We start from the raw sequence: 26,795 nt of genomic DNA, 5'->3' as shown, positions 1-26,795 counted from the left end.
TATAATTTAAAAATACATTTATTTAGTGTTTCCATTTGTTTCTGTTCTGTTACACAAGGCCATTAAATAAATACATTCTCCAAGTCACTCGAGTACACACCTACTCACTATACAGATGAGGTAGAGAAATCGATAGGCTCACACAAGACTTCTCTTGTGTGTGAATGCCCCTCTCCTCCCGCCCGCCTCCACCTGGCCTGATCGAGCACGCTGAGCAGAGAGCAGGTGGCCGGGACCTGCCTGGCCCCTCAGCATGGCTCTGCCCCTGCGGCCCCGGGGCTGGGGGTCTGGACCCCGCCACAGACATGTGTTCTTTGAGAGATCCTCTGCTGTACAGACAAGAAGCGTGTTAATAAGAGGCTCCGTCTGCGGGAGTGCTCCTTCGCGTAGCAAGACATTCTGATATATATTTATGTATAAACAAACCAGCCAGCAGACGTTTTCAATCTGCTTTGTTTAAAAAAATACTTTTCTTAATATTTATGACATAGAGCTAAATGTGGTATTTGACTTAGAAAAAATCCTTCCTCTGACTTGCTGCCCTTCCAACCCAGTAGTGACCGAGCTACAGTCTTGTCATAGAAACATGGCCAGCTCTGCCTGCTCCAGGCCCCAGCAGGTGGGAATGCTTGGGGACAACTGGGACGCGCCCCCGCCTCTCCCCGCCCTCCAGCCAAGTGTGGAGGAGACCAGGCTGCAGGCCCGCATCCCCCACGGCCACAGAGCCCACCCCAGCTCCCTCCCAGGGGACATGCCTTGGCTGCCCCACTGTCAGCACGCTGTTCTTCACGGGGACGTTCTCTGAACCACAGGAGAAAAGACTCTACTATTTACACTATAGAACAGGGACAAAGAGACCCACATCCACATAAATAGGTTTTCTTCTACAAACACAGTCTCCAGGGTTCCTGAAGCCCCCCCTGGACTCCGAGGAATCCCTTCACTCAGTAGTTCCCGCGTCCACACTGCCTGCCCCAGCTCCATGCCTGCCTAAACCCCAGTGCACACCCTCTGGGCAGAGTCACAGAGCTGAGCAGGATGGGGCCAGGGCTAGAGGCCCTACCAACACGGGCAGGAGAGCTCCACACCTAGGAGAGGCGCCCGAGCCAACCACTGACCGCACCCACACAGCGCACACGTGAGCACAACGCCACACACAGGCACACGCAAGCACATACTCACCACACATGCACAAACACACGCCCATGGTCACACACGCACATGCACCCACGTACGTAATGCACACCCATGCAGACATGCACTCTCATGCACGAATACACACTACACATGTGGAAACATGTATGTGCGCACACACAAGCATGCATCTGCACTTATACACAGAACATACTCACAGATGGACACTCATGCATTCACACAAACATGCTCATGCACACACACCACACACTCATGCATGCACACACACATGCACACACGTGTGCACACACCCTCAACCAAATCAGGTCAGTGATGGCCATACTTTTCCCTTCTCTGCAAAATCGACAGCATGACCAAGAACACTTTCCATTTGCCAAATCCTATCTCCAAACTCTCTCCACCCATGTCTGCCCCCACCCTGCCTCCCCTACAGTGACAGAGGACAAGCTGTGCCCTCCTCATGAAATGAACCTCCAAGAGGCTGGCCCTGACCCTCTGCCCATGCCCACCTCTGGGGGAAGAACAGGCTGCCTTCTGCCACCCCCCAGTCCCAGAATCTGCACTGAGGAGTCTCGAGTGTGGATCCATGTGCCCTCGGGGTGCAGAGGAGGGCCCGTCCACCTCCCTGGTCAGCCTTGCTATGGGTAGCCAACCTGGACCATGGGACCTGGCTTCCAGAAACCCTGAGGGTGGTGGCCAGACACAGCTTGCTTTACTTCTTTAAAAACAACAACAGCAATGTCTCTCTTGATTTAGTGGTTTCAAACGACAAAGCAGATCAGGCAAACAGGTCAGGAGGGGGTTCGGAGGGGAGGGAGGAAGGGGCTCCTCCAGACCAGGCTCTACTGGGAAGGGGAGGAGCCACAGCCTGGGAGGCTGCAGAGATGGAGAAAATAATATTATATATTAGTTAAATAAAAATAACTTAAAAGTCACTGATACTACTCCAAAGAGAAGTACGTGATGTCAGAGGGGCCAGCGGAATACCCCCCACAGTCGGGCGGCCAGGCGCCTGCTCTCTCTCCTAGTGGTTTGACTCTAAGCCAGTGCTGCTGCAGGTCAGCCCACACAGAGGTCGTGTGGTCACGAAGGTGTGCCCGCCGCTCCTCAGAGGGCACCCAGCGCACGACAGGCGGCTGGTGACTTGGGGGGACACAACTTGGAAAGCATCCGTGCAAAGCTCTCAGGTCACGGGGCGGGACGAGCAGGGAGGACGCAGGGGCCAGACTGGGCCTCTGAGAGGCGGAGCCAAAGGGCTGGAGATGGCCCGCTCAGCCGGCCCCCAGGCCTCCCCGCCCCTGCCCTGCAGCCAAGCGTGCTGGGGGCGCCCAGGCCGGGGGACGCAGCCCCTGCAGCAGCCTGGCCAGGCCCGGGGCTCAGCCCTTGCAGGTGTAGACCTCCTCCCGCTGGGTGCACTGCCTGCACTCCACGTAGCAGCACCAGCGCACTTGGCACTGGCAGGGCCGGGTCACCACCCGGCTCTGCGTGTTGTGGCCGCGCCCGCAGCAGATGCTCTCGCAGTTCTTCTCGCGGTGGCACCTGCGGCCGGCGGTGCCGGGGGAGAAGCGGCCGGCCACGCAGAAGCTGGGGGAGTCGTCCAGGTGCACCAGCTCCGGCGTGCGGGGCAGCGGGTCGCCGCCGCCCGCCCCGGCCGCCCGGCCCCGCGGGGCCGAGATGGCGCCGGCCTCGCCGGTGGCCTCGTTGGTGGTGCTGCCCACCTTGAGGGCCGTCTCGTACTTGTGCTTCAGGCGCTTGCCCACCTCGTGGAAGGGCGCCAGCTGCCGCCAGCACGTCCGCACGGTGCACGAGCCGGACACGCCGTGGCACTTGCACGTCGTCTCCACCCCGGCCTTGATCACCTGGCGAGAGGAGGGGAGGTGGGCGTGAGGGCCCCCCTGAGCAGACGAGACCAGCCCCCGAGGCAGCTCGCAGAGGGGCTGGCGCTGCCAGACCTCACGGCCAAGCGGGCCACCACTGTTTATCACCCAGGCTTCCTGGCTCCCACAAACAGCCCTTCCTCTCCCAGCCATGGGTCACCCAGGACAGAAATCCCACAGCCAGCACAACTCCGGAGGAGCCACCACAGCACCCTGCACCACCCAGGCGCCCCCTTCCCATCCCCGCATCCCAGGATGCCCCCCGCCAGGGCAGGGCACCCCTCCCCACTAGCCCTCCTGTCAGTGACCCCAGGACCACACAGTCTGTCCTCAGCAGTCTGTTCCTTGAAAATTTAAGGACAAGCAAGTCAGCATGCCTAGTGGACAGAACTGGCCACCAGAGTGTACATTCTGAGTTGACCATGTCTCTGCCTGGGCATAGGGACCAGATGCAACTTCATGTGCAGGCACCAGCTGCCACCCTGCTAAGTGGAACTTGGACGGAGGGAGAAAGCCTCCAGCGAGGAGCAGAGAGGACAGGGCTGCACCCACCCCCGCACACGGCGGGGGCAGGCGCGGCCCAGCACCAGCCTCCTGCTCTGCATCTGGGGGGCTGCCCAAGACTCAGGCTGGCCCTTCCCCTCGCAGGACTTGGGTCCCACGTGCAAAGCCATGGAGTCAGGCCAGCTGTCCCACAGGGCCTCCTGCCTGACTTCCCACACTGGGGTCCCAGGAGGGACGTGGGGAAGAGGAATGGCAAGGAAGGGGGAGGTTCCTCTCCCATTGGGCCCCAAGCCAGGCCTGAGCTCCCACACAGCCCCCAGGGAGAGCCAACTCAAGGAGGATTAAGAAACATAGCTGCCCTCCAGCCAGGCAACAGAAGAGTCACATTTAATGATACTTTGCTGAGAAACCCGGACAAATTTAATTAAAATGTGGCTTACCCAGGACCAGTGGAGCTAATGGAGCACTTTCATATTCTGACTTTTCATTAATAGCTCACAAAAGGGCGAGTGCAGAGGAAAAGAAAGGGCCTCCCCTGGGGGATTTAATCAGCCTGCACCCCTCCCCAGAGGGTGGAAGGACAGGCAGAGCTCCCGTGGCAAAGGGGGAAATTGATTCTTTAATAAGCCCATACCTCAGAACCCTGGCTTCTCAATAAAGAGGGGCTCAGAAAGGGGCTGGTATTAATTACCTCATCACCCCCTCCAGCCCCCAGGCTGGGACTCCAAATCCCAAGGGCTGCCCCACAAGCACGCAGATCCCACTCCCGCCCCTGACGGCCCCACAGCCCAGGCTGAGCCTTGGGAGGCATTCGATTGTCCAGGCGGTGCAGGGGCTAAGAGGGTGGGGTGCTCTGTGCACAGTGAAGGTGGTGGGACCTGAAGCCTCCTCCAGGGTGTGGAGCTGAGGGGCTGCCGGGGGGCGGGTTGGGGTAGAGGGTGGCTGCCTGCAGCAAGGGAGCTGCAACACTCCTTTCTAGCTTGAGTCTTCTGTTTCCAGTTTCCTCAGAACAGAGTCCTGGCCACAGACAGGGCCCCTGAGGCAGAAGCAGCCTCCCCAGCTTGGGCCAGCCATACCCCTAGCGTTTCTCCAGAACCCCTGAACCACACACTGACCCATCTACCATTCACCTAGGTCCCTGGTGACAGGACCACTCACCCCTCAGCCCCAACAGGTAAGGTCTAGTCCAATCTCCACCTGGTTAGATGGTGCCCAGTAGATGAGACCCTCCTTGTGGCCTTGACCACCCAGGATGCCCCTTCCTGCTCCCCAGGCAGCAGCAAGCAGGACTTCTGGCTCTGCCCAACCCTGCAAGACCGTGGGGCACCCCATCCACAGAGCTCCCCATGACAACTATTACCCTGCCCATTGGGTAAGTAATGAGTCTTGTAAGCAGAAGGGCTGGAGGCCCCAGCTGTCCCCAGAGGCTGGAACAGACACACCATGGCAGCCACCTTCACCTCTTCTCGGACTCCCAGCCCTCTCCCAGACCAGTGCCCCGCCCCTCAGCCCCTGCCCCCCACCCCTTAAACACATGTGCACCCTGCCCACCACCTACACTGTCCCACGCTGAGCCCCAGCACATGCTAACTGCACCCACACCATGCCCTGCCCTGCCCCAGGCCCTGGACCCTGCACCCTTTCCCGCCCCGCGCCCCGCCCGGCTTGCCTTCACACCCACGAGGTTGTTGTGGAAGTCCACGCGGGCTCGCAGATCCTTGCTAGACCGCCGGCCCAGGAACTCCTTGACGAACTTGCTGCTGTACTTGAGGTTGTCTCCGCAGCCGCCCCACTGCCAGGCCTCGCGGTTCTCCAAGTCCGGCGCCTCATCGCAAGTGCAGCGTTCCATGCGGCCTGCACTGCAAGCCTTGGCCAGCGCGTGCGTCAGGCCAGCGGAGGAGATGGCGTAAAGGAAGGCTGTCTCCTTGAAGCCTGGGGGTGAGGGCAGGGGCAGGTCAGAGGGCCAGAGTGGCCCTATCTCACTCGGGTGCAGCCAAAGCAGTCTCCCCGCGCGCACATTCCACATAGAGCAGGATCTGCGGGAAGGATCCTCCAGGGTGCGGGCCACAGGGAACCTGGGCAGACATGCGCTCCTGGGGTTAGGAGGTACCTTCTCATGCCCCAGACACAGGACCGCTCAGGGGCAGAGAATGCGGAGTGTACTACAGCCACAGCGGTGCCCAGCACTCAGAGACCCCATCCCTCTGGGTCTCGAACCTACTGGACTGGCCAGGGGCCTCCATAAGCCTTGCCATGCCCTGCGCCCCAGACCCCTAGTTTTCAAACAAAGCTGTTGAGAGATTCAGATGAGAGGCCCCCTTGGCACCCTCATACGGAAGGAGACACGAAAGAGGAACTCCACGCTAGGAACTAGGGCGCCAGCTGGACCCCTGCCCCTGCGTCCAGGCACTCGGCCTCAGTCCCGGCCATGTGGCAAGAGCCGTCAGAGCTGCCTCGGGCCCTGTCACAGCTGTCCACATGCGCCTGTGCCACCAGCAACTGTTCCACGCAGGTGTGAGCGGGGGGGCCAGGCGTGGGGGAGAGGGCAGGAGGCGGGGGGCGGAGAGCTGCGGGTTCAAGTCCCACCCACCGCCCAGCCACCTGAACTTGGCTGAGGAGACGCACGGGGGCGCCCCCGGCTGGAGCCCCGCCCCCCGGCTGGAGCCCCGCCCCCGGCTGGAGCCCCGCCCCCCGACTGGAGCCCCGCCCCCGGCTGGAGCCCCGACCCCCGGCTGGAGCCCCGACCCCCGGCTGGAGCCCCGACCCCCGGCGCCCATCCAGGGGCCTGGCGCACTCACCTCGCTTGAGGAGGCTGGCCCGGTAGCGGCCCTCCAAGGTGCAGTTCCAGCGTTCAAAGCGGAACTGGTACTGGCACTCAAGGGCACTCATGCTGACCGCCTCCACCAGCGTCTCGGCCACACCCGGGTCCCGGCGGCACATGCGCCGCTGCTTGCGCTCCAGCTTCAGCCGGTCACAGGCCTTGTAGTGGGCCTGGGCAACGGCTTCCGGCTCCAGGGTCAGCGGGAGGATGGTCAGGGGCTCACTGCCCGTCAGCCTGGGCACACAGAGGCCAAAATGAGCCCTGCTCCAGAGGTGGGACGTCGGCGCTGGGTGAGCTGCTGCAGGCGCTGCGGCGGCAGCAGTACCTGGCTTCTGAAAAGCATGGTGGCAGCGGGACGGGAGCCCCAGCGGGTCGCCCTGGAGGGCAGGAAGGGCAGCGAGCCCAGAGACAGGGCTAGGCAGGCCGCAGAGACCCAGCAGGGGAGGGGGCGAGCCCGGAGGACCCCTGCCCACCAGGCACGTCTCTGCGTCCGCTTGCCCCTGTATCACTCACGCCCTGCCCTGCCGACGGCTTAGGGACCCCAGCCTAGCCCCCTGTGTGCGCTGGGTTCTCACTCGGGCTGCCCCGGGAGCAGACCCCAGGTACCTGCATGGCTGCTGAGCCCTCCCCAGCAACACTTGTCAGAAAGTGACCCCCCAGCTGGCACCAGCCTCCCGCCCAGGTCTGATGACAGCTCTCTGTTCTAGAAACTCAAACACACACACCTGGGAGGGCTGCCCAGCCCGGGGCACTGGCCAGAGGCACAGACGACCAAGGCAGGGAGGGGACGGGAGTCACAGGCCACGTGAGATGGACACCTACCACACCCTCCACCACCCACTCCCATGTCTGCTTACGCAGCTTGCTCCAGACCTCCAGCCTCTGCCATCTCCAGCTAGGGGTGCCTCCCCCTGGCCCTGCAGACCCTTGGGGGAGCCCTGCTCCCTCTCTGTCCTCCTGCAGCCTGTGCAGGTGGCCCCCATGGTTCCAGCCGAGTCTCCTGGAACACGTGCACCAGTAAGGGCACCCAGTCTAGGACCCGAGCGGCGCTCAGGAGGGAGCTGCTGGTTTGGAGCACCTCCATCCCCGCTCCTGGCTGAGCCAAGGCCGGAGCCGGTCTCTGCCGTCTGGCCTTCCTGCCCTAACTCCTTACCACCAGCTCCATCCAGGGACTGACCGGCCCTGGCCTTCTGCCTGCTCTGCTCAGAAGCACGGGTCTCAGTGTCCACAGACAGACAACTGCACATCTGAGACCCAGATATGTCCAAGCCAGCCCCACTCAGACCTTCAGCCTTTGGAAGGGAAAAGTGCCCACCTGGATGCGAACGGCGCTCAGCGCCCCCTACTAGAGCATCATTAGAAACAAGTCCACCCCCCATCTCTCACGCCAGCCAAACCCAGGAAACAGGGCTGGCAGGAGTCCACAGATACTGGAGCCCCACACCTGGCCCCATCCCCACTGCTGCTGTCCTTGCAAAACTCCCTCAGGGGAACGCTGGCCCTGGGCTGACGAAGAGAGCTGCAGCTCTCTGCAGCGGACAGGGTGTGGGCGGGGTCTCCAGCTGCCTTGGCAGGGAGGTGGGCGGGGCCTCCGAGACCCCACCCTCGAGCAGACACCAGCACTCACGCAGCAGGCTGAGGCTCCTCTGGGGACAGCCTGGGGTACCACATTTTGTAGTTGCACACACACGCCTCCGCAGGCCCTGCCCTGCCCCATGGAGAGGGGCATCGCTGCATGTACCCTTAGGATAAGGGTGGGGTCTTGTGCAAAGCAGAACCGGCCCTACTCTGAGACCCCCAGACCCCAGGCCCTAAAGGAGTTGCCCATCTCAGCCTCACTGATCAGCTCCCTGAGAACAGGAAAGCAGGGTGCTGAGGCCCAGGCAGCAGCAGGGCAAGGCAGCCGCCAGGACGCCCGAGCAGACTGGCCAGGTCTAGGGGTGTGCGGCAGGAAGGACCGCTACGCCCCGCCCCTGCACACCTAGGTGCAACACGAGCAAGGCCGTGGTGGGCACCCTGAGAAGACCCGCCCTCCGCCTTGGCACTGCTCCCCACAGTGCTGAGAACTGCCGCGCCAGTGAGCAGAGGTGGCACCTGCTCCCGACCCTGCGACTGAGGGTGTGGGTGAGCGGCAGCGCTGCCAGCTCGAGTCTGCGCTGCAGAGCCTGTTCCCCTCTCCGTGAGCAATACTCGGAACCAGGAGGCTCCTGGGTATGCACTGGGAGGCCAGCGTGCGTGCTGGCTAGGAGAGAAGCTCCAGAGGTCCCTGAGATGTGGACACTCAGCAGCAGTGGGAATCAGAAGCAGCGAGGCCTTCAGGGAGAAGACACAGGAGCCTGGAGCTGGGACAGTGCATCGGTGGGATAGCAGCCCATGCCAGCCCCAGGCCCTGGTTACCTGCACCCCTCACCGAGTGTTAGGACGTCATGCCTAAAAAGACTGGGATGGGGCAGAAGCTGACATCAGAGGACGGCTCTGTGGACTTCCAGGCCCCTGCCTGAGGACAGCTGCCACGCCAGGGCAGGGAGCAGGCAGTGGCCCGAGCACCCCGGGCCGGAGGCCGGGAGAGCCCCACTCCTCACACAAAGACAGCGCACACGGTGGAGACTTGTCCCCAGACAGGAATGCTAACAGCTGTGCCCAGAACTGCGTGCCACACAGCTAAAGCACTGTAGTGTCCCACCAGCACATCCCCCAGGCTGGATTCTCCCAGATTAACCGAGCTCCCACCACTGCCAAAACATTCGGCATCCAAGAGGACCCCGACTGCCAGAGCCATCCTGGGGGAACATAGGGCAGAGTTGGGAAGGGTAGCTGCGGGTGTGGACGAGGAGAGGGAGACAAATAGCAGGTGATGCTGCCTTCCAGTTCTCCAGGAGGCAGTGGGAGCACCTGTGTCCAAATTCTGTGCATGGGGACAGAAGTCAGGGCCTCCCACCCACTCAGTGCTAGCCTGTGTCCACACTACACATGGGGAGCTAATTCAGGGGTCCCCCACACCCAGGGCCAGCCTGCATAGCTACAGGTAGCTTCACTCCCATCTAACGTCAGCATGTCCATCAGGGGGTCAGAGGCGGCTCCGTAAACACAGCCACAGGCAAGCGGACCCTTTCCTGAGGCCAGGTGGTGTCTACATCTGTTCTGGGCAGAAGGATGTCCAGGTCCAGGAATGTCCATCTGGCAGCCACGCAGCCACATGGCTGAGGCCAGAGGCCCAAGGGCCAGGCCTTCCTCTGAGCCACCACCCAGTTCCCATGGTGGGCATGAGGCTAGGACCCAATGGGGCAACACTGCTCCATCCCCTGGCACCCCACCTCTTCAAGGAGGGCTCCAGGACCCCTAACAATCAGGGTGGACACAGTGTGGCAGCCTGTGAGCTTACAGCCTGGAACGCAGCAACAGTGGACAAGCCCTCATGCAGGTGCTGGACTAGGGGTGCGGGGACCATGTGTGGGGTGCAGGGAGGAGGGCGGCCATCAGGTGAGCTGGGCTCAGCCGAGAAGGCGCCAGGGACAAGCAACAGGTCTTGCAGGACAGAAATCCCACCACAAAGAGGACCCACAGAAGTGCTGGAGGAAAAATGAGAGGTTCACAAAACATTCTCAGAATCAGGAAGGCCTTTATCAGAGCAACTCAGAATCCAAAATGCCTTGAAAATTTAATACATTTGATGAAATACACAAGAATCTCTGCACAGAAAAGAGTAGTATAGAGTCCAAAGACCAACAGACAAAGACCAGGGAAAATGCTGCATTCAGATCCCAGGCCAAGGGCCAAATTTCTTTGCTTGTATGTGGGTATGTGCATGTGTGAACACAGGTGTATCTTTTCCTCTAGATCAATAACTAAGGGATTAACTGTTCGCTGAATACAGGATATGAACATACAGTTCAAGAGAAGGAAATACAGCTAGCTATTAAAAACATTTGCATTTCACTCAAAAAAACACGAAATAAAACTATATTGATCAGTTATTTTTCATTCATCAGATAAGCGCAAATCAGTATCTGACAAGATAATGTCAAGGACACAGGGAAAGAGGTGTTCCTCCTTGGCTGGAATTCTGGACACACCTACAAAAATTCACCACCAATCTCTTTCTAGAAATACAGCCCCCATATATTAATGTGTTATCTTAAAATGTACAGGCAGGGACTTCCCTGATAGCCCAGTGGTTAAGATTTCACCTTCCAATGCAGGGGGGGCTGTGGGTTCAATCCTTGATCAGGAAGCTAAGATCCCATATGCGTTGTGGCCAAAAAACCAGAAGCAGTATTGCAACTAATTCAATAAGGGACTTTAAAAATGGTCCACATTTTTTTAAAGTACAAGTCAAAAAAAATTTAATATCAGCAAGAAGAAAGAAATGTACAAGCACATGTCACTCATGTGTTACCCAATGCAATGCTGCTTAGTCGCTCAGTTGTGTCCGACTCTGCGACCCCAGGGACTGTACCCCGCCAGGCTCCTCTGTCCATGGGCTTCTCCAGGCAAGAATACTGGAGTGGGTTGCCATGCCCTCCTCCAGGGGATCTTCCCAACCCAGGGATCGAACCCAGGTCTCCCGCGTTGTAGGCAGATTCTTTACTGTCTTAGCCGCAAGGGAAGCCCAAGAATACTGGAGTGGGTAACCTATCCCTCCTCCAGGGGATCTCCCCGACCCAGGAATTGAACCAGGGTCTCCTGCATGGCAAGCGGATTCTTTACCAGCTGAGCTACCAGGGAAGCCCATGCTATCATGCAGAAACCCTGAAAGCGCTGACTGTTACTCACAAAGACTGGAGACAGGCTGAATGAATGAAGGGGACCGTCCACTCCGGTGTTCAGCAGCCCTCAGAGGCGCCACGGCCCGCCTGCTGTGCACACTCGGGGCACAGGTGCAGGCCTCAATCTGCAGAGGACCCGTGTGCGCACGTGGGGGTGCCCGGGGAGACCCAAGACAAAGATGGCGCGGGGCAGAGGAATCCCGTCCTTCTCCCCGCGGCCTGTGAGCCACGCGCATGCTGGCCCATGCACATGTGGCCTATTCGAAATGACCAAGTCCAAACCAGGGGCCTGGAGAAGCTGCAGGCTCCCAGCCCTGCAGCCCAGCCTGGAGTGGTAAGCCTCTGCCCACACAGCCGGTCTCCAGCCCAGAAAGCGCCCAGGCCACTCCGCACAGCACAGCTCCCCCAAACACCCAGCTGTTCGTACCGGTATGCCTGCCACTGGGCCCGACAGAGCCGCCCCTCCCACCCCCGATGTCTGGCTGAGACAGGTGAGTGGGTGGGCACAGAAGCCTGCCGGGCGGCCCATGGAGGACTTGAGCCAAGGCTGGCTGCCCTTGCTCCATCCCACTGGCCTCTTCCAACGCTGGACCTACTTCCCAGGAAGAAACAATGAGATATAAATGTTGGTCTGGCACTTCCCAACACTCGAGTATTTTCAAGAGATACAGTAAACACGTGGAAGGGAGTAGCACAACTGTGGAAAACGGCTCTCACGCAGCTCAAACAATAGCCCTATGCATGGGCACTCCCAGCTCCTACCACCAGCGTCATAAACAAGCTCCCAAACATCCTCCAAGAGCTCCCCAACTCGCTGTACACATCCAGCTCTCCGTCCAGCTGATGCCAACATCTGCCCAAAAGAATTTGGTGGGGCCAGTGTCCCTCAGGATCCTAAAGGTCCTGTCTCCTCACTGCTGTGTGACGTCACAGCAGCCTCACATGGGGCACATTCCCAGACTCCCCCCATGCTGGGCTAGTTGTCCACAGACTGCTATTTTACTGGTATTCCTTCAGGAGCTCCTTCCAATAGATTCCAAGGTCACACGTTGCATCTGCATTTGCACACACGTGGCAGGGTTTGCTGGGGCGCTTGTGACTGCTGTGTGTGCAATTCTGAGCCTCTCCACTGGGGAGAACAGTCTCTCTCCATTTACTCAGAATTCCTTCCTGCCTCTCTCTGAAGTCTTACAGTTTCCCCGACTGAAGTCTGAAGACTTACAGACCCCCAAAGGGTGACCCTGGGTTAGGCTCAGTCTGTTTTCCAGGGTGCGTGTGAGCGTAGTCGCTTCAGTCGTGTCCAACTCTTTGCGACCCTATGAACTGTAGCCCGTCAGGCTCCCCTGCTCATGGGATTCTCCAAGCAAGAATACTGGAGTGGGTTGCCATGACCTCCTCCAAGGGATCTTCCCGACCCAGGGATCCAACCCATGTCTCTTGCATTGGCAGGCAGGTTCTTTACCACTAGTACCATTTGTGTAAAAATAAAATATCTTTATAAAGTTGGTCTTCTCTCTGTTGCTGACCTAAAAAATCCAACTGACCCTATGCTGATTTAGTATTTGGTGACCCTGCTACATGCTGTAATTCGTTTCTGATGATTTTCAGATGCTCCGTGTACAATCATGCAGTCTGCAGAGACTTTTATTATATTTTCTTACTACGTGATTCTTCCTGCCTTCCTATGCTGGCTAGGGCCATCAGCACAACTGTGCAGAATCTGCCAACTACCCTCTAGGGCCCAGCCTCCTGACCCCCAGCTCCAGAGCCACCAGCCAGCACAGGCTATCCAATGCCCTTGCCAGCATGGGTGGCCATGAGGTGAAGGAGAGAATCCTGGGCAACACCACCAGGAAGTGGGGACCCCCATCCTTGCTCATCTCCCCTCCACAAGCCCAAACTCATGTCTCTTCCACCCAGACCCCCACTCCGGACATAAGAGCACCCTAACAGCTGGTACTATGGGGCCAGAGACCAGGAATCAGTGCCCTCACAGAGCCAGAACGTGACTGCTACGTCAAAGAAACAACTCCCACCACACTTCAGGGTCTGAGACAGTTGGCATCATTCAGATTCAGACAACGCTGATGACAGGCATCCTTGTCTGACTCTTCGTCATAAAAGGGAAGGTGTTGCCATTTCACCACTAAGCATGAGGTCAGCTGTTTTTCTGGACACCCTGTAGCAAGTTAAAGAAGTTCCCTTCTGCTTTTAGTTTGCTAAGAGTGTTTTTAAAAATGACAAATGGATGCTGGACTTTATTAAATGTCATCTCTGCATCTTTTGGTGTGTGATTTTTCTCCTTTAATTTGTTAAACTGAGGAATTTCACTAATTGATATTTCTAATGTCAGACATTAAGCATTCTTGGAATAAACCCAGTTGGCCATGATGGGTTTTATCCCTTCTCTGTATTGCTATGTAACTTGATCATGTTTTGTCTAGGATATTTGCATCCGTGCTTGTAATTTTCTTCTCCCATGCTCCTCCTGCTGAGTTTTGGTGCCTTAGCAAGAGCTGCCCTTTTTTTAATTTCCTAGAAGAGTTCTGTTAGATTAGAACCATGCCTTTTTGACTGCTTGGTGAAACTTGCCACGAAACCATGCAGGTTGATGTTTTCCTGGTGGAAAGATTTTCTTTCTGATCCAGTTTCTTTTTTCTCTTGTTTAAAAACAGCTTTATTGAGATATAATTCACCTACCATAAAACTTGCCCATTTAAAGTATACAGTTCAACATTTGTAGTACATTTGCAGATATGTGCAAACACCACCATGTCAATTTTAGGATATTTTCATTGTTTTAAAAAGAAACTTTATAGGATTTTCCTGGTGGTCTAGTGGGTGGGAATCCTCCGACAATGCAGAGGACACAGGTTCAATCCCAGGTCCAGGAATACTCCTCATGCCGTGCAGCACCTCAGCGCACGTGCCCCAACTGCTGAAGCCCCAGAGCCTGTGCTGTGCAGAGAGAGGCCGCCGCAGTGAGCTCCGCGTGCCCGGCAATGAGAGCGTGGCTCCTGCTGACCACAGCCAGAGCAGGCCCGTGCAAGGCACGGAAGACTCAGCGCAGCCAAAAACAATAAATGCATAGTGAAATTATTTTTTAAAAGAAGAAACTCCATAATGTACTCTCTAGCTATCAACTCCCTATATTCCCCTCTCCCAACTCCTGGCAACCACTAATCTACCTTCATGTCTCTGTGGTCTCCCTGATCTGGACATTTCCTAAAAATGCAATGAAACAATGTGTGGCCTTTTGTGACTGGCTTCTTACTTATCACAATGTTTTCAAGGTCCATCCATGCTGTAGCACATAATAATATTCCGTTGTATGGATACACGACATTCTATTTTTTGCTCCTCAAATGATGGACTTGTGAGTTGTTCGCTCTTTAGCTATTGTTCATAATGCCGTTATGACCATTCAAGTACACATTTTTTCAAGAATATATGTTTTCATTTCTCAGGGGTATATACACAGGAGTGGAACTGCAGGGTCCTAGAGCAATTCCATGTTTAATTGTGTGAGGAACAATCAGATTGCTTTCCACAGTGGCTATAAACCATTTTACAATCCCAATTTTTTTTTATTACTATAACATTAGTCAATATTTTAAAATCTTGAATCTGTTTCTGTTACTTTTTTTGTTTTCTCCATTTCCTCTGTATTTGCATATTTATCAGCATGGAACTGCTCATTATATTCCCTTGTTTTTGCCTGCAGAATCCGTGATAATGTTCCCTTCGCCAGACCCTAGCACTCTGAGCCTCCTCTTCACTGGGTTAGTCTCCTCAGATGCTTCTGAGACCTTCGTCCCAAAAAGGGGTCTCTTCTTCTTTAGTGCACATTTGTTTGTCAATTTCTGCACTACTTTAATTTTCTCTCAATTTACCTTTTTTCCCTCACTTTGGCGATGGGCACTTGCTGAGTCCTTTCAAGTGTCTTTCCACTTCTAAAATATGCATTTAATTACCACTCTGGCAGCTTCAGGTCACCAGACTGAGCCTGATACAGCCCTTCCAGGGACCAGCTGAGGTCACTGTACTGAGCTGAGTCACAGCACATCCTCTCTCTCTCATTTCCCTCTTTCCCTTATGGCCCATTGAGCTGGTGTGTTCTCCCCCATCCTCTTATCTTCTGTACCCTGACATCATGTATCCCTTACCCAGATCCCATAATGAGACTAAGGACCTTACCACAACACCAATCACCGCAGTCTTATGCCTGGAGCATTTCATCCACTGGGGTCTTGGGGTCTGTTTATTCTTTCTGCTGGCCATGCCTCTTCCCATTTTTTTTTACCTCCTCTCTTGCCTTCTTTTGGGTTATTTTTATTACCCTGCTTTTCCTTTTGTTAACCTGAAGTCATATTTCCATTATTTTCATGGTTACCCTCAAAATTACAACTTGAGTCTGTAAGTTACCCATGTTCCATGTTGGTCAGGACTGTCCCCTTCTCAGTAACATGAGCCCTGAGTCAATCTTGTTGACTCCCTGGAATTATATGCTGTTGGGTATGTTAGTTCTACATTCAGGACCCAACAGGAAGCTGTTCAATGCTCCCTTATCCCTTCCTTCTTTTTGACTTTCTCTTTGCTCTTCACTCCTTTCTATGTCTGGAACACGCAGGGCCATTTCCTATGCCTAAACTGCACTGTCAATGTTTCCTTCAGAGCAACTCTCAATTTGCCTGAAAACGTCTTTACTTCACCATCATTTTGCAGTAATCTTCACCGAGCGTGGAGTTCTTGGCTGGCAGTCATTTTCTTTTCACGCACCAAGTGGATGGTCCCGCCGTCTTCTGGTTTTGCTCTCAGTTCTGAAGTCAGCTGTCAGCCTGATAATCCTTGGAAGGTGATCTATATTTTGTTTTTGGAGACTGCTTTGGTGTTTTGCAGTTGCAATCTGTTATATTATGGTATGATTTTTTTTTTTTTTTCCTGCTTAGAAAGACACTGGGCCTCTTGAATCTTCTTAATTGTTCTGATCAGTTTCAGAAAATTTTCAGCCATTCTCTCCAGACCTCACCCTGTTAATTTCCCCTCCTCCACCTCTGGGCTTCTGGTGGAGCGTGCAGGACCTCCTCACTGTGTTCCTAGGTTTCCCGTCCTCTCTGTTTGCCACATATCTGCCTGCCCAGGCCATACTCTGTGTAATTTCTCTTGACCTATCTTACAATTTTCCAATTCGCTTCAACAGTTTCTAACCTGCTTTCAAATCAGCCTATTACTTAAATTTTTCCCCAGTTCTCTTTGGTTTTTCCAAACTTGCTGGGTCAGTTTTTGTGGCTTCTCATTCCTTACAGATATCCCTAGCTTATCTTGCTCCTGAAAGCACAGCGAGAATTGTTTTATTCAGTGTGGGACACTCTGTTTACTGGTCTGCTGCCATCAATTCCGCAAGTCCCTGGCTGCACTTGCTCACACACCAAGTTATCTCTGTCCATGTGCTGGTCACCATATTTGGGAACTGTCTGTAGGAATAACCTGAAGCAGAGGATAAAGGTGCCCAAAATTCACACCCACCTGGAACTTCAGAATGTCCCTTATTTGGAATGTGGGTCCTTGTGGAAGTAATCAAGGTAAGGATTTTGAGACCAGATCATCCTGGACTAGGTCCCACATTGCTGAGGGCCCACCGTCCAATCCCAACCAGCTCTGCAGAGTCCCCCACTCCAGCCCTGGGGGAGCCGGAAAGAACCTAGAACAGACAGAGCCAAGCTGGGGATGCCCAACACCCTCTGGACCAGGCCTGAGGCTGTCATGCCAGACTATGCCCTGGAGACTACCAGGCCCACCCCTCTGAGCACCCCACCAGTCACACATCCTCACATCTGCCCTCCAGGGCAGCCAGGTGGCAGGACAGGCACTGTTGGAAGAGGGGGTGTGCAGGTTTGGCCCATGCGGGCACGGGGGCCACCCTGGTCCTCAGCACTCAGCCCCGAGAACACCTCACTCCTGCCCACTCACGGCCGGGGGTGGGCACAGGTTTTGATTTTCCTTCCTCCTGCCAGCAGGCCCAGCCACCCCAAGGGCCACCCTGCCCGCAAACCTAGCTCCTGGGGCATGGGGAGCTTAGACCCTGGGCTGGGCGGACGGAAGGAGAGCAGGCCAGAGCTCCAGAAGCCACAGCGCCCTGCCAAGGAAACCTCAGCCCCACCAGACAGCATTTAATTTCTGTGTGAATCAAATTCAAAACAAATTCCAGCGCTGAGAACCGGTTCTGAGATTAACCCTCCATCTGCCCGTGGCCTGCCGCCTCCCACCCAAGCACGTGGGGGTGGAGTGAGCACAGACCCCAGCAGCGCACGGGGCTCCCCGAGAGCGCCACCCTCCCTCGGCGCCCTGCTGAGGGACCCGGGTGAGCAGCGCAGGAGGGAAGCCCCGTGTACAGGTCACACTGCGACGGGGACTTTGTGTCCATGACGGCTGTCACCTCGGTCAGCAGAGAGAAGCACCCGGCCCCGCGTCCTCCGTCTCAGGGGGCTCTGACATCCCAGGCACAAAGAGCTCCTGGTCGGTCCCCGGCACCATCACCGACCGGCTACTCCAGGGAACTGCCTGGCCCCCCAGGAGTCGGCTGGCAGACCCAGGACTCGGCACACTCTGCTACCTGGGACCCGGAACACTGCCCACCAGGCCTGGCATCCACCAGCCTCACAGAAATGCCCCCATCCACCCTTGGCTCCTGAAGTGAGCAGAACTCGTGGGACCCCCCCCAGACTCTAAGGGTCACCAGACAACGGTTCCCTCCCCAGACTAGGATGATGGAGCCCCATTGGAGAATGGCGGGCCTGCAGGCCCCCAGGAGAGTGACTAAGGCTGCCTGCAACCGCCGAGACGCACTGCCTGCCGCAAGGAGAAGACGGGCTACAGTGGCTTCACGCAGGGATTAGAGGGGCCAGCGCACCTCTGTGTCCTGGCCACCACTTCCGCAGGCCTCAGAGATGGCTGTGGACTCACGGTGGGGTTGCCACAAAGGACAGGGGAGACTCAGGGCAGGTGCTGGGAGAATCCCAGGGCGCCCCCGCCCCACCATTCCCAGCATCGACGTGGTGACCAGGTTCCTTCCCGGAGCTGGCCTCCCGGGGGCCCAGCACCACGCCAGACACAAAGGAAGGATGCTGGGACGGCCGGCACCAACACCCCGCCCTGGGGTGGCCTGGGGCAGCCACTGCTGCGCACTCCGTCCGAGCGGAAGCCAGGCTGCTGTGCTTTGGTCTGGGAGCCCCTGGCGGCCTCTACTCCCGGGCCAGACCACTTCCCTGGCCACGTCTACCTCAGGTATCGCTAAGAAAAACAAACGCAGCTTGAGGCTTGCCTTTTTCCATTCCCTCGTCCGGCGGCTGGTCTCGAGGCACAAGGCCTGCCAGCTGGGCGGCCGGGTTTCCTCCTGCGGCTAGGGGCGCCAGGCCAGCCAGGAACCTCACTGGGAGGAGCAGGGCAGCATGGCGGACTGTGCCTGCAGGTCACGGAGCCAGATGGCCAGCAAACCACCCAGGTCGACACTGTCCAGAGTGGGGCTGTCCTCCTCTGGAGACCCTGGCCCAGCCCACGAATGTCCCTTAATCATTAGCTCCTGCAGGAAGACAGGCTGGTCATCACCCAGACCATGCTACCAAGCCCCGCTCCACATACCTGCTCAGACCTGCTACGTGACCTGGGCAACCACCTGCCCCCACCTCCCCAACCCTTGCTCAACAGGACTTTCTGCTTCCCTCCTGCCCCCGGGCGCTCCAACAGAGCCCTCTGCCCTCAGCACAGCACCCACAGCAATGGCCCACGAAGCCTCTGTCCAATGTTCAGGACCCAGTGTCTCAAGTCTGCGACACCCAGCCCACCATCCGTGTACCGGAAGGTGCAGTGGTCCAGCCAGCAAGTGTGGGTACAGCGTGGTGGAGGTCGGGTGAGCAGAGAGTCAGGCCACCTGGGGAACGAGCACCTCAGACCCCACCCAGACTCCTGGGTGCAGAGACAGGAAGCGGAAGGGAGACAGGATCCCCCACAGGACTTCGAAGAGCCAGCCCAGCGCAGTTTGCACAAGACACCACAAGGGACCACAGGTATAGGGTGATACTACTGGGCTGTCCTGTGGCTTCCTGAAAGAGGCAACAGCTGAGGCTACCCCGGAGGATGGGCAGGCCCATGAGGACAGTGGCCCTGCTCCCCACCCACCAGAGACTGACCTCCAGGCAGGGACCTGGCCTCACTCACTTCCCTGACAACTGCACCTCCTCTGAAACCTCCTGCAGCCTGCTAAGCCAGGGTGGGCATTGCAGGGGCACCCCTACCACCGGGACAATACACAATGGGAGCCTGGTGCCCCCCAGGCTGGGATTAAGGGGACTGAGTGCTGGCCCTGCTGACAGGTGTCACTTTTCTGCAGCCAGGAAAGCCAAGTCAGGCCCCCTATCAGCTCATCGCTCTGCCCCAAATTCAGGGCCCACTGCCCCCCAGGAGGAATCATGTGCATGCATGCTTTTCCAGGGGAAAAAAAAAACCACACGTTTCTATTGTCCTTGATACTGCAAGGCCCCTGGGGTGGGTGGTGGGCACCAGCCTCAGGCTGGGGCACCCTGGAAGCTGGGCAGGATCCTGCTAGTGCCCATGGCCCGGGACTCAGGTTCTGGACCACAGTGGCGAGGACAGGGTGAGATTAGGCCAGCTGTCCTCCCGTCCAGACGGCCGCCGGCTGTGGTGGGACACCTGCTCACACAGCTGAGGGGAGCCAGATGGCGGCGGCTTCCTCCTCACCTCAGGCCCCACCAGGAGGCTTCAGACCCCACCGCCTGTGCACATGGGCTCCCAGCCCCGAGGCCCAGGCCTTCCCTGATGCTCCTGCCTGCCTCTGTGTTAGGGGGCCGGGGCAGAGCCCCACGGGAGCCTGCAGAAGGGGACAATGAGGGAGGCCGGAGCCAATGGATTGGGAGTCCACAGACCCCCAGAGCAGAGTGGACAGGAGGAGGAGGACTCTGGAGACCAGAGATGCAACAGGCAGTCAGCCCACCAGGGGATCCCCTCCGCCTCCCCCACCTGCTCTTTCCACCTGCCTCCCCATGTCCGCCCTGGACCCGAAGGCTGGGGAACTGGAACACCTCGGTCCCTCTGCTGGCCACAGAGGTCTGAGACCGCAAGTCCAGAAAGAATCTCCCTTCCTCTGCGGGCAGGAAGCCCGGCCCGTCCACCACATCCCTCCGTCCTCTCCTGTCCCTGGAAGCCCTCCCCACATCGCCAGGCCCTTCCAGCAGCCTGCTGCCTCCATCCCCAGCCCCCATCCCCCGCTGCAGAACATTTCTTTGGGGGAAATGTCTATTCTGTTTCTTTGCCTAATTTCTGGCTCAGTTGTTTATCTGTTGAGTTGTAAGAGCTCCTTTATGAAAGGGTGAGAGACAGCATGCTGCCTTACAGGTCAAGAAAACAGGTTCTCCTCGGTCTGAGAACAGATCTAGAACGCTTAATGTAACCCAGGGCGACTTCCAAGAGGCGTCAGCAATCTCTCTGCCAGCCCCTCAGCGGCCCTGCACACTGTGGATAGGGCCCCATCGCCTGAGCCTCAGCTCGCAGTGGAGGCCGACTCTCTCCTGACCCTCTGAAGCGCACTGCTCCCCGTGGCCTCTCCCCCAGAGGCCATTTGCCTTGCTGGCCTTCTTAGGGCACGTCTGTCCTGAGGTGGGTCTCTGTGGGTAGCACCCGCCCTGCCACCCAAGCTTGCGTGACTCCCCGAATTCCGACTTACCTTACAGCACCCCCACTCCTGGCCAGGGGATCACCTGGGACACCTCACCCTGCCAGCCCCTCCCTAACCCCCGCGGACTCTGGGTCTCCCGAGCCCCCCACATCTCCCCCTGCCCCTACGAGGGCTGTGGCACTCTCTCAGCAGGTCTCCACCTCGCCCCCCGCCCACTTCACTGGTTCACCACGCAGCCTCGTCCTTCTACCTTCAGGCCGGCTCCTCCCATCCTGGAAGCCTTCTCTCCTCCTTTCTGCTCCAGGGACCAGCTGGAAGCCTCTCCTTGAAGCAGCCAGCAGGCATGTGGCCACACAGGACCCCCAGTGGAACCCAAGGCTCAGTATTCAGAGAAGCGGAGGAGGTTGACCCTCCCTGACCTGCATTCAGAGACCACCCGTACCCCATGAGAGCACCCCTAAGCACAGTGCCAGGGCCCACAGCTAGCCCCAGTCTGAGGCAAAGCCCTAACCCCAGACCAGACCCCAGCAAGCAAACCTTCACCCCTGCCCCCACACAGTCCCCTGGGGGCCAAGCAGGAAGGTCTGTTGTGACGGCCCAGGGATGCAAACCTTTAGGAAGGGCTGAGAGGCAGCCTGCTGGTTCACAGGTCAAGAAAACAGGTTCACCTCGGTCCAAGAAGAGATCTAGAACATTTAAGAAGCTCTGACGTCTCAACAGAAAGACAAACAACTGTACTAAAAATTAGGCAAAGAAACTGAATAGACATTTCCCCAAAAGTAGACATTGCAAATAGCTGCTATGCACATAAAAAGATGCTCAATATCCCTAGCTCTCAGGGAAGCGTTAGTCGCTCAGTCATGTCTGACTCTTTGCAACCCCAATGACTATAGCCCGCCAGGCTCCTCTGTCCATGGAATTCTCCAGGCAAGAATACTGGAGTAAGTAGCCATTCCCTTACTCCAGGGGATCTTCCCAACCCAGAAACGGAACCTGGGTCTCCGGCATTGCAGGCAGATTCTTTACCTTCTGAGACACTGTGGAAGCCAGTCATCAGGAAAATGTGAATGAAAACTACAATGAGATACTACCTCAAGTCTATCAGGATGGCCAGAATTTTAACAAAAAAAAAAAAAATGTTTTTTAAAAATCAGAGAATTAAGCATTGGTGAGGATGTGGAGAAATTGGAACCCTCATGCATTACTGGCGGGAATGTAAAATGATGCTGTGGAAAAAGAGTTTGGTGGTTCCTCAAAAAGTTAAACACAGCATTACTACATGATCCAACAATTCTACTTTTAGGTATATACCCAGAAAAACTGAAAACATACATCCACAAAAAATAAAACCGTAAACCAATTTTCACGGGACCATTATCCACAATACCCAAAAAGCTGAAACTACCCAGGTACCTATCAACAGATGAAAAGATGGAAGAGAACCATCATATGCCCATCCAGTCGAATATTATTTAGTCACAAAAAGGAATGATACACTGAATCATCCTACAAATGTGAATAAATGTTGAAAACAGTATGCTCGGTGAAAAAAGCCAGATGCGAAAGGCCACATACGGTATGATTCCGTTTATATGAAATGTCCAGAACAGGCAAATCCACAGAAACAGAAAGTGGATTAGTGGTTGCCAGGGGCTGGCGGGGGGCGGGGGGGGGGGATATAAGGTTTCTGGGGTGATGAAAATGTTCTGGAATTAGATAGCAGTGCTGCTTGCACAGCCTTGTGGATGTATTAAAAACCACTGAACTGTATGCATCAACTAATAAGTTGAGAAGATGTGAGTTACATTTCAATAACAAAAAGCACTTGCCCCCCACCCATTCGCAACAGTCCAGAGCACCTCAGCTGCCAATTAAATTGATTGCCAGCACCTCTCATAGACTAGGGAAGCCCTCAATGCCGTTCCTAGTGCTGCCTCATCCATGCAGGCCTCCAGGCTGCCTAGAACAGAAAGTTGGGACAAACCCACAGACCTCACAGCACTGCCCTGCTCCCCCTCCGTAACCTGCAAATGCTTCCAGTATAATGTGGAGTGCGGAGGCCAACACCTGGAAGAGCCTCAGCGCTCACTGTGCCCCTTCTTGCTTCTTTTGAAGATTAATCACCTTGGAAGCCTCAGGCCTCCACTCGCCTGGGCAGCTCCTGGATGCCTGTCTCACAGCTTCCCTAGGGGCCTCTGCTGGGGGCTGGCTTCACACATGGGACCTCTAAGAAAAAGGCAGTGAAGCACCAGGGAGGCCAGGCAATGCTTTGGCTGGCACAGATCCCCAAATCCCAGCCCCAGCCCCTAACTCCAGGCTCAGAGAAGCACAAGGGTGGCTTGCCCCAGGGTCTGGGGCATCACCTTCCTGGGCAGATTTCAGCATACACGGCGCACCCTTTACCTCCATATTCTCACCTGAGGATAACACCAAGAGAGAAGCTGAGTATCGGAGAGCCCACCCAGGTCTATGGAGTGGAACAGGGAGGCCGGGGGGAGTGGGGGGAGGTCGTTGGTGGCAGGGAGGGGTGTCCAAGTTTGTATCTCAAACGTGCCACAAGCCCTTGGGACAGCCTCTTCCTGCTTAGAGCCAGGCTCCACTTCCTTCCAAGAGGGCATCAGGCCAAGCTGTCTAGGCCCCCAGAGCACAGACACCTCTGTCGCCCCAGGAGAATCATGGAAACACCACCTGCTAATCACGCCGAAAAGCAGGGTCAGGCCCGGCAGGAGAGAGGAGCCCCTTTTCCGTGGCAGGCAGGTGACCTGGAGGGCCGGCCTGGTGGCCAGAGGCTGGGGAGGACTGCGGAGGCCAGGCGGGTTGGGTTGCAGGCTGAGGGGGGGTGGGGGGGGCAGGCCGGGCGGGCTCCCACCGCCCACGTGATCCTCCCCCAGGCCAGCCTCTCCGGGTTTCTGGGCTGTAACTGGAGCTGCCCTGCCTGTGCGCCCCGGTGCCAGGCAGAGCTTTCAGAGTGGGGGAAGGGAGAGGAGGGCTGGATCCCAGCGCCTTCCCCCTGTTCCCTCGGTACTCGGGGTGGGGAGGGGAGCCCTAGCACAAGGCACAGGGAGGCCCCCTGGCTCTGGCCCAGCCCTGCCTAGCCCTGCCAGCCTTGGGCCATCTCCGCCTCCCCCTGCCAGGAGAAACAGCCCCAGACCCAGGCTCAGCCGCTCACTGCCGGCCAGAGGCTGGGTCTTTACACCCGGGGCTATCCTGAGTGGACTCCAGGACCAGGTCCCTTCCCGCCTTTGCCTGCTCAGCTGGCGCAGAGCCTGCCACCCTCCAGGACTTTCGTGCACCAAGCTGAGCCTTGTCTCTCTTGCCCGGCGTGGAGGATACAGAGGGGGAGTACCCCCCAGCAGAGGAAGCACAACTTCTTCCTATGGGGCAGTCTTCCATGGGGCGGGACTTGAGGAGCCCACTTGAGGTGACCTTTGGGATTAAAGAGCAGGGCCAAAAGGGCTAGCTGGAGAAGCCACAGGGGCACCAAGCCCTCCCAACTTGCCACACAGCCCCTGGGGGTTACTCTCTTCAAGGGAGCTAAGGAGACTTCCCCAGAGGTACAAAGCGCAGAGAAAAGATGGAGAAAGAGAGGGATGCTACCGGGGTGGCGGTGAAGGATGGGAGCCAGGACCCTGAAAACCATCCTGTGGCTCCGATCTTCCCGGAGAGTAAAAGCTGGCAGCAGGGACTCCGAGCAGAGCACAGTGGCGCAGACGAGCCCAGGGCGTGTCTGAAGCCTGGTGAGCAGACCCATGGCTGCGCCTGGACAGCGCAAAGGCCCAGCTGGCTGACAGGCCATCGTGACTCACCGTGGACCTGCAGCCAGACAGCCAGCCTCTGACCCTCCCTCTGCCCGAGAGGGTGAGGCAAAGGCTGCACAGATGGCATGCAGGGGCGTGCCAGCCTCTGCACGGCCTGAGCCCCAGGCAGGCCAGACTCAGAGCCACAGCCCTGGCTGCGGGATGGGGTCTCCAGGGTGAGAAGACAAGGAGCTGACCCTGGAAGACAACCCAGGAGAAGGGAACAGGAGAAGTGGGTGGGGGGAGAAAAACACAAAGGGAAAGTTTCCCATGAAAATATTTTATTTTCTTTGAGAACAGGATACACCTGCAGGGCTTCTCGCCCAGTCGGCCGCTCCCCGCCCTGGCAGTGCCACATTTCTGGACCAACGGGGCCCTCTGCCGGCCAGGCCGCTGCGCGCCGGTGCCTGGTCCACGGGAGAGGGAACAGGTGACAACGGGTGCAGGGCGGCAGCCCGGAACGGGCATGAGGCACCCAGGACGGGGTCTGGGCGGGACTCGAGGCTGCCCTCGGCTCCAGGAGTGGCAGGAGGGCAGAAGGCGGGGCGGCTGGGGAGAGCCGCAGGGCTGCCTACACGATGCCACGCAAACCTCGGGGGCCCAGCTGCAGGGCACTGCGAGGGTCCCCAGAGCTCGCCTGGCAGGACAGCCCAGATCTGGGAGCGAGCAACCAGGAAAGGCAGGAAAGAACGATGGGGCGCGACGAGCCAAAACCACAAAAAACTGCTGCTGCGGAGAAGCGCGCGGGGCAGCGACCCGGGAGGCGGCTGGAGGCAGCATTCACAGCCCGCCTGGGCCCGGCGCACCAGAGAGGTCCCACAGACGCGCTCCCGCGGGTCGCGGCCCAAGCGAACGTCAGAAGCAAAGCGCAAGAAAAATAAAATTCCTCCAGCCTGGAGTTTCTTTCCCCCTTTGGGGCTCAGTGCAAGGAACATCTGGATTTTGTACGTATTTTTTTGTTGTTGTTAAATTAACTTCTCCGGGAGAGAAAGGAGGGGGAAACTGCAAGGCGGGTGGGTGTGCAGGGGCCAGGGAGGCTCCAGACGTTTGGCAAGAAATCCCAGCCAAAGGCAGCCGATAACCAGAGCTTGGTCCCGCAGCTGCAGGGAGCCTCGCGCACGGCCGCGGGCGCGGCCACAGGGACTACGGCTCCGGGGTCACGGAGGACCGGGGCCTCACGCCAGCCCGTCGGGCACGCCGGCCCCTCTCCGTGAGCCGCGCCACAGGGACACCGACTCCCGAACCCAGCGACGCGGGCGCCGCAAACAAACAGCTCCAGGCAACCCGGCGCCCCTCGCTAGCCCGGGCACCGCGCCCCGCGCACCTGGATCGCCCCCGCCCTCGCGCCCGCGCCGGCCTCGGGCCCGGCCCGCCCGCCCCGCCCGCCGGGCAGCCGAGGCACCTACCCGAAGTAGGCGGCCGAGGGGCGCAGCGCGGCGAGCAGCAGCGTCAGCGCGAAGGCCGCGGCCAGCCAGCGCGCCAGCAGGGGCCCATCCAGCATCTTGCCGCGCCGCGGCGGCTGACCATCGCGCTCCCGGCCCCGCGCTGGGCGCCCCGCGGCCGCCGCCCTCTTATAGCGCCCGGAGCGCCAGGCCGGGGGCGGGGCGCCGGCCAGCTGGCCCGGCCCCGCCCGCGCCCGGGGAGGGGTCACGCCGGCGCCGGGGGCGGGCCGAAATCCGAGCCAGCGCACCGCCCAGCCCTGGTGCCTCCGGGCCACTCGGGTCTCAGGGCGCGCCTCGCGCGTGGGAAGCGAGGCACGCGAGGGGCGGGTGGGAACCCGGGCGGCCGGAAGGGGCGGGAGCGCGGCGGGGGCCCGGAGAAGGGAACGAGCCCCCCAGCGGCTGTGGGCGTGGGTGGAGCCAAGTCGGAGCGTTGGTGGCCTGGGGCAAGACGGCGAGGCTGGCGCTGGGCGGCTAGCCGGGTGGGAGCGAGCGGGTGGGAACGCCGGGGGAAGCTGGAAGTGGGAGGTTTGGTGCAGCTGCGGGGGCGGGGTGTGACCTGGGGCGGGGCCGGGGCGGAGCTCTTGGCCGGCACGCAAGCGGGTGGTGCGGCGGGGGACTCGGGTGTCAGCCCGGAGCTGGAGCTCGCTTGTCGGCTCCCAGAGGAGTTTGCGTGAAAGGGGAGACAAGCCAGCAGGTGATGCCCCTGCCTTTGCGAGGCCAGACGGGCGCTGCTCCCTGGCTTGTT

The 26,795-nt window shown here is 58.1% G+C and overlaps 2 protein-coding genes across 2 annotated transcripts; both read right to left on the bottom strand.

The window, feature by feature from the left end:
- On the bottom strand, positions 1–26,239 carry WNT9A (Wnt family member 9A). Its single transcript, XM_043910777.1, has 4 exons — positions 26,015–26,239; positions 6,335–6,591; positions 5,206–5,468; positions 1–3,014 (listed from the first exon to the last, which is right to left on the bottom strand). The coding sequence occupies exons 1-4, from the start codon at positions 26,107–26,109 to the stop codon at positions 2,532–2,534; spliced, it is 1,098 nt and encodes a 365-aa protein (XP_043766712.1). The 5' UTR covers positions 26,110–26,239; the 3' UTR covers positions 1–2,531.
- Positions 16,003–25,986, bottom strand: LOC122699174. The gene is made up of 2 exons (XM_043910779.1): positions 23,229–25,986; positions 16,003–21,497 (listed from the first exon to the last, which is right to left on the bottom strand). The coding sequence occupies exon 1, from the start codon at positions 25,386–25,388 to the stop codon at positions 24,405–24,407; it is 984 nt and encodes a 327-aa protein (XP_043766714.1). The 5' UTR covers positions 25,389–25,986; the 3' UTR covers positions 16,003–21,497; positions 23,229–24,404.
- Positions 26,240–26,795: the final 556 nt, after the last annotated feature.

The sequence above is a fragment of the Cervus elaphus genome, chromosome 9 (genome assembly GCF_910594005.1).
Source record: "Cervus elaphus chromosome 9, mCerEla1.1, whole genome shotgun sequence".
NCBI lineage: Eukaryota > Metazoa > Chordata > Mammalia > Artiodactyla > Cervidae > Cervus > Cervus elaphus.
The sequence above is the reverse complement of the archived record's forward strand: the minus strand, read 5'-3'. Positions and strand labels throughout refer to the sequence as shown.

What these genes read in the sequence shown, in the direction of transcription:
- WNT9A (XM_043910777.1), bottom strand. Translation starts at nt 26,109, where the DNA reads ATGCTGGATGGGCCCCTGCTGGCGCGCTGGCTGGCCGCGGCCTTCGCG. An exon ending in CCCTCGGCCGCCTACTTCGG is followed by an intron (nt 6,592 to 26,014) that starts GTAGGTGCCTCG and finishes CTGTGTGCCCAG; the next exon opens with GCTGACGGGCAGTGAGCCCC. An exon ending in GGCCAGCCTCCTCAAGCGAG is followed by an intron (nt 5,469 to 6,334) that starts GTGAGTGCGCCA and finishes CCTCACCCCCAG; the next exon opens with GCTTCAAGGAGACAGCCTTC.
- LOC122699174 (XM_043910779.1), bottom strand. Translation starts at nt 25,388, where the DNA reads ATGCTGCCTCCAGCCGCCTCCCGGGTCGCTGCCCCGCGCGCTTCTCCG.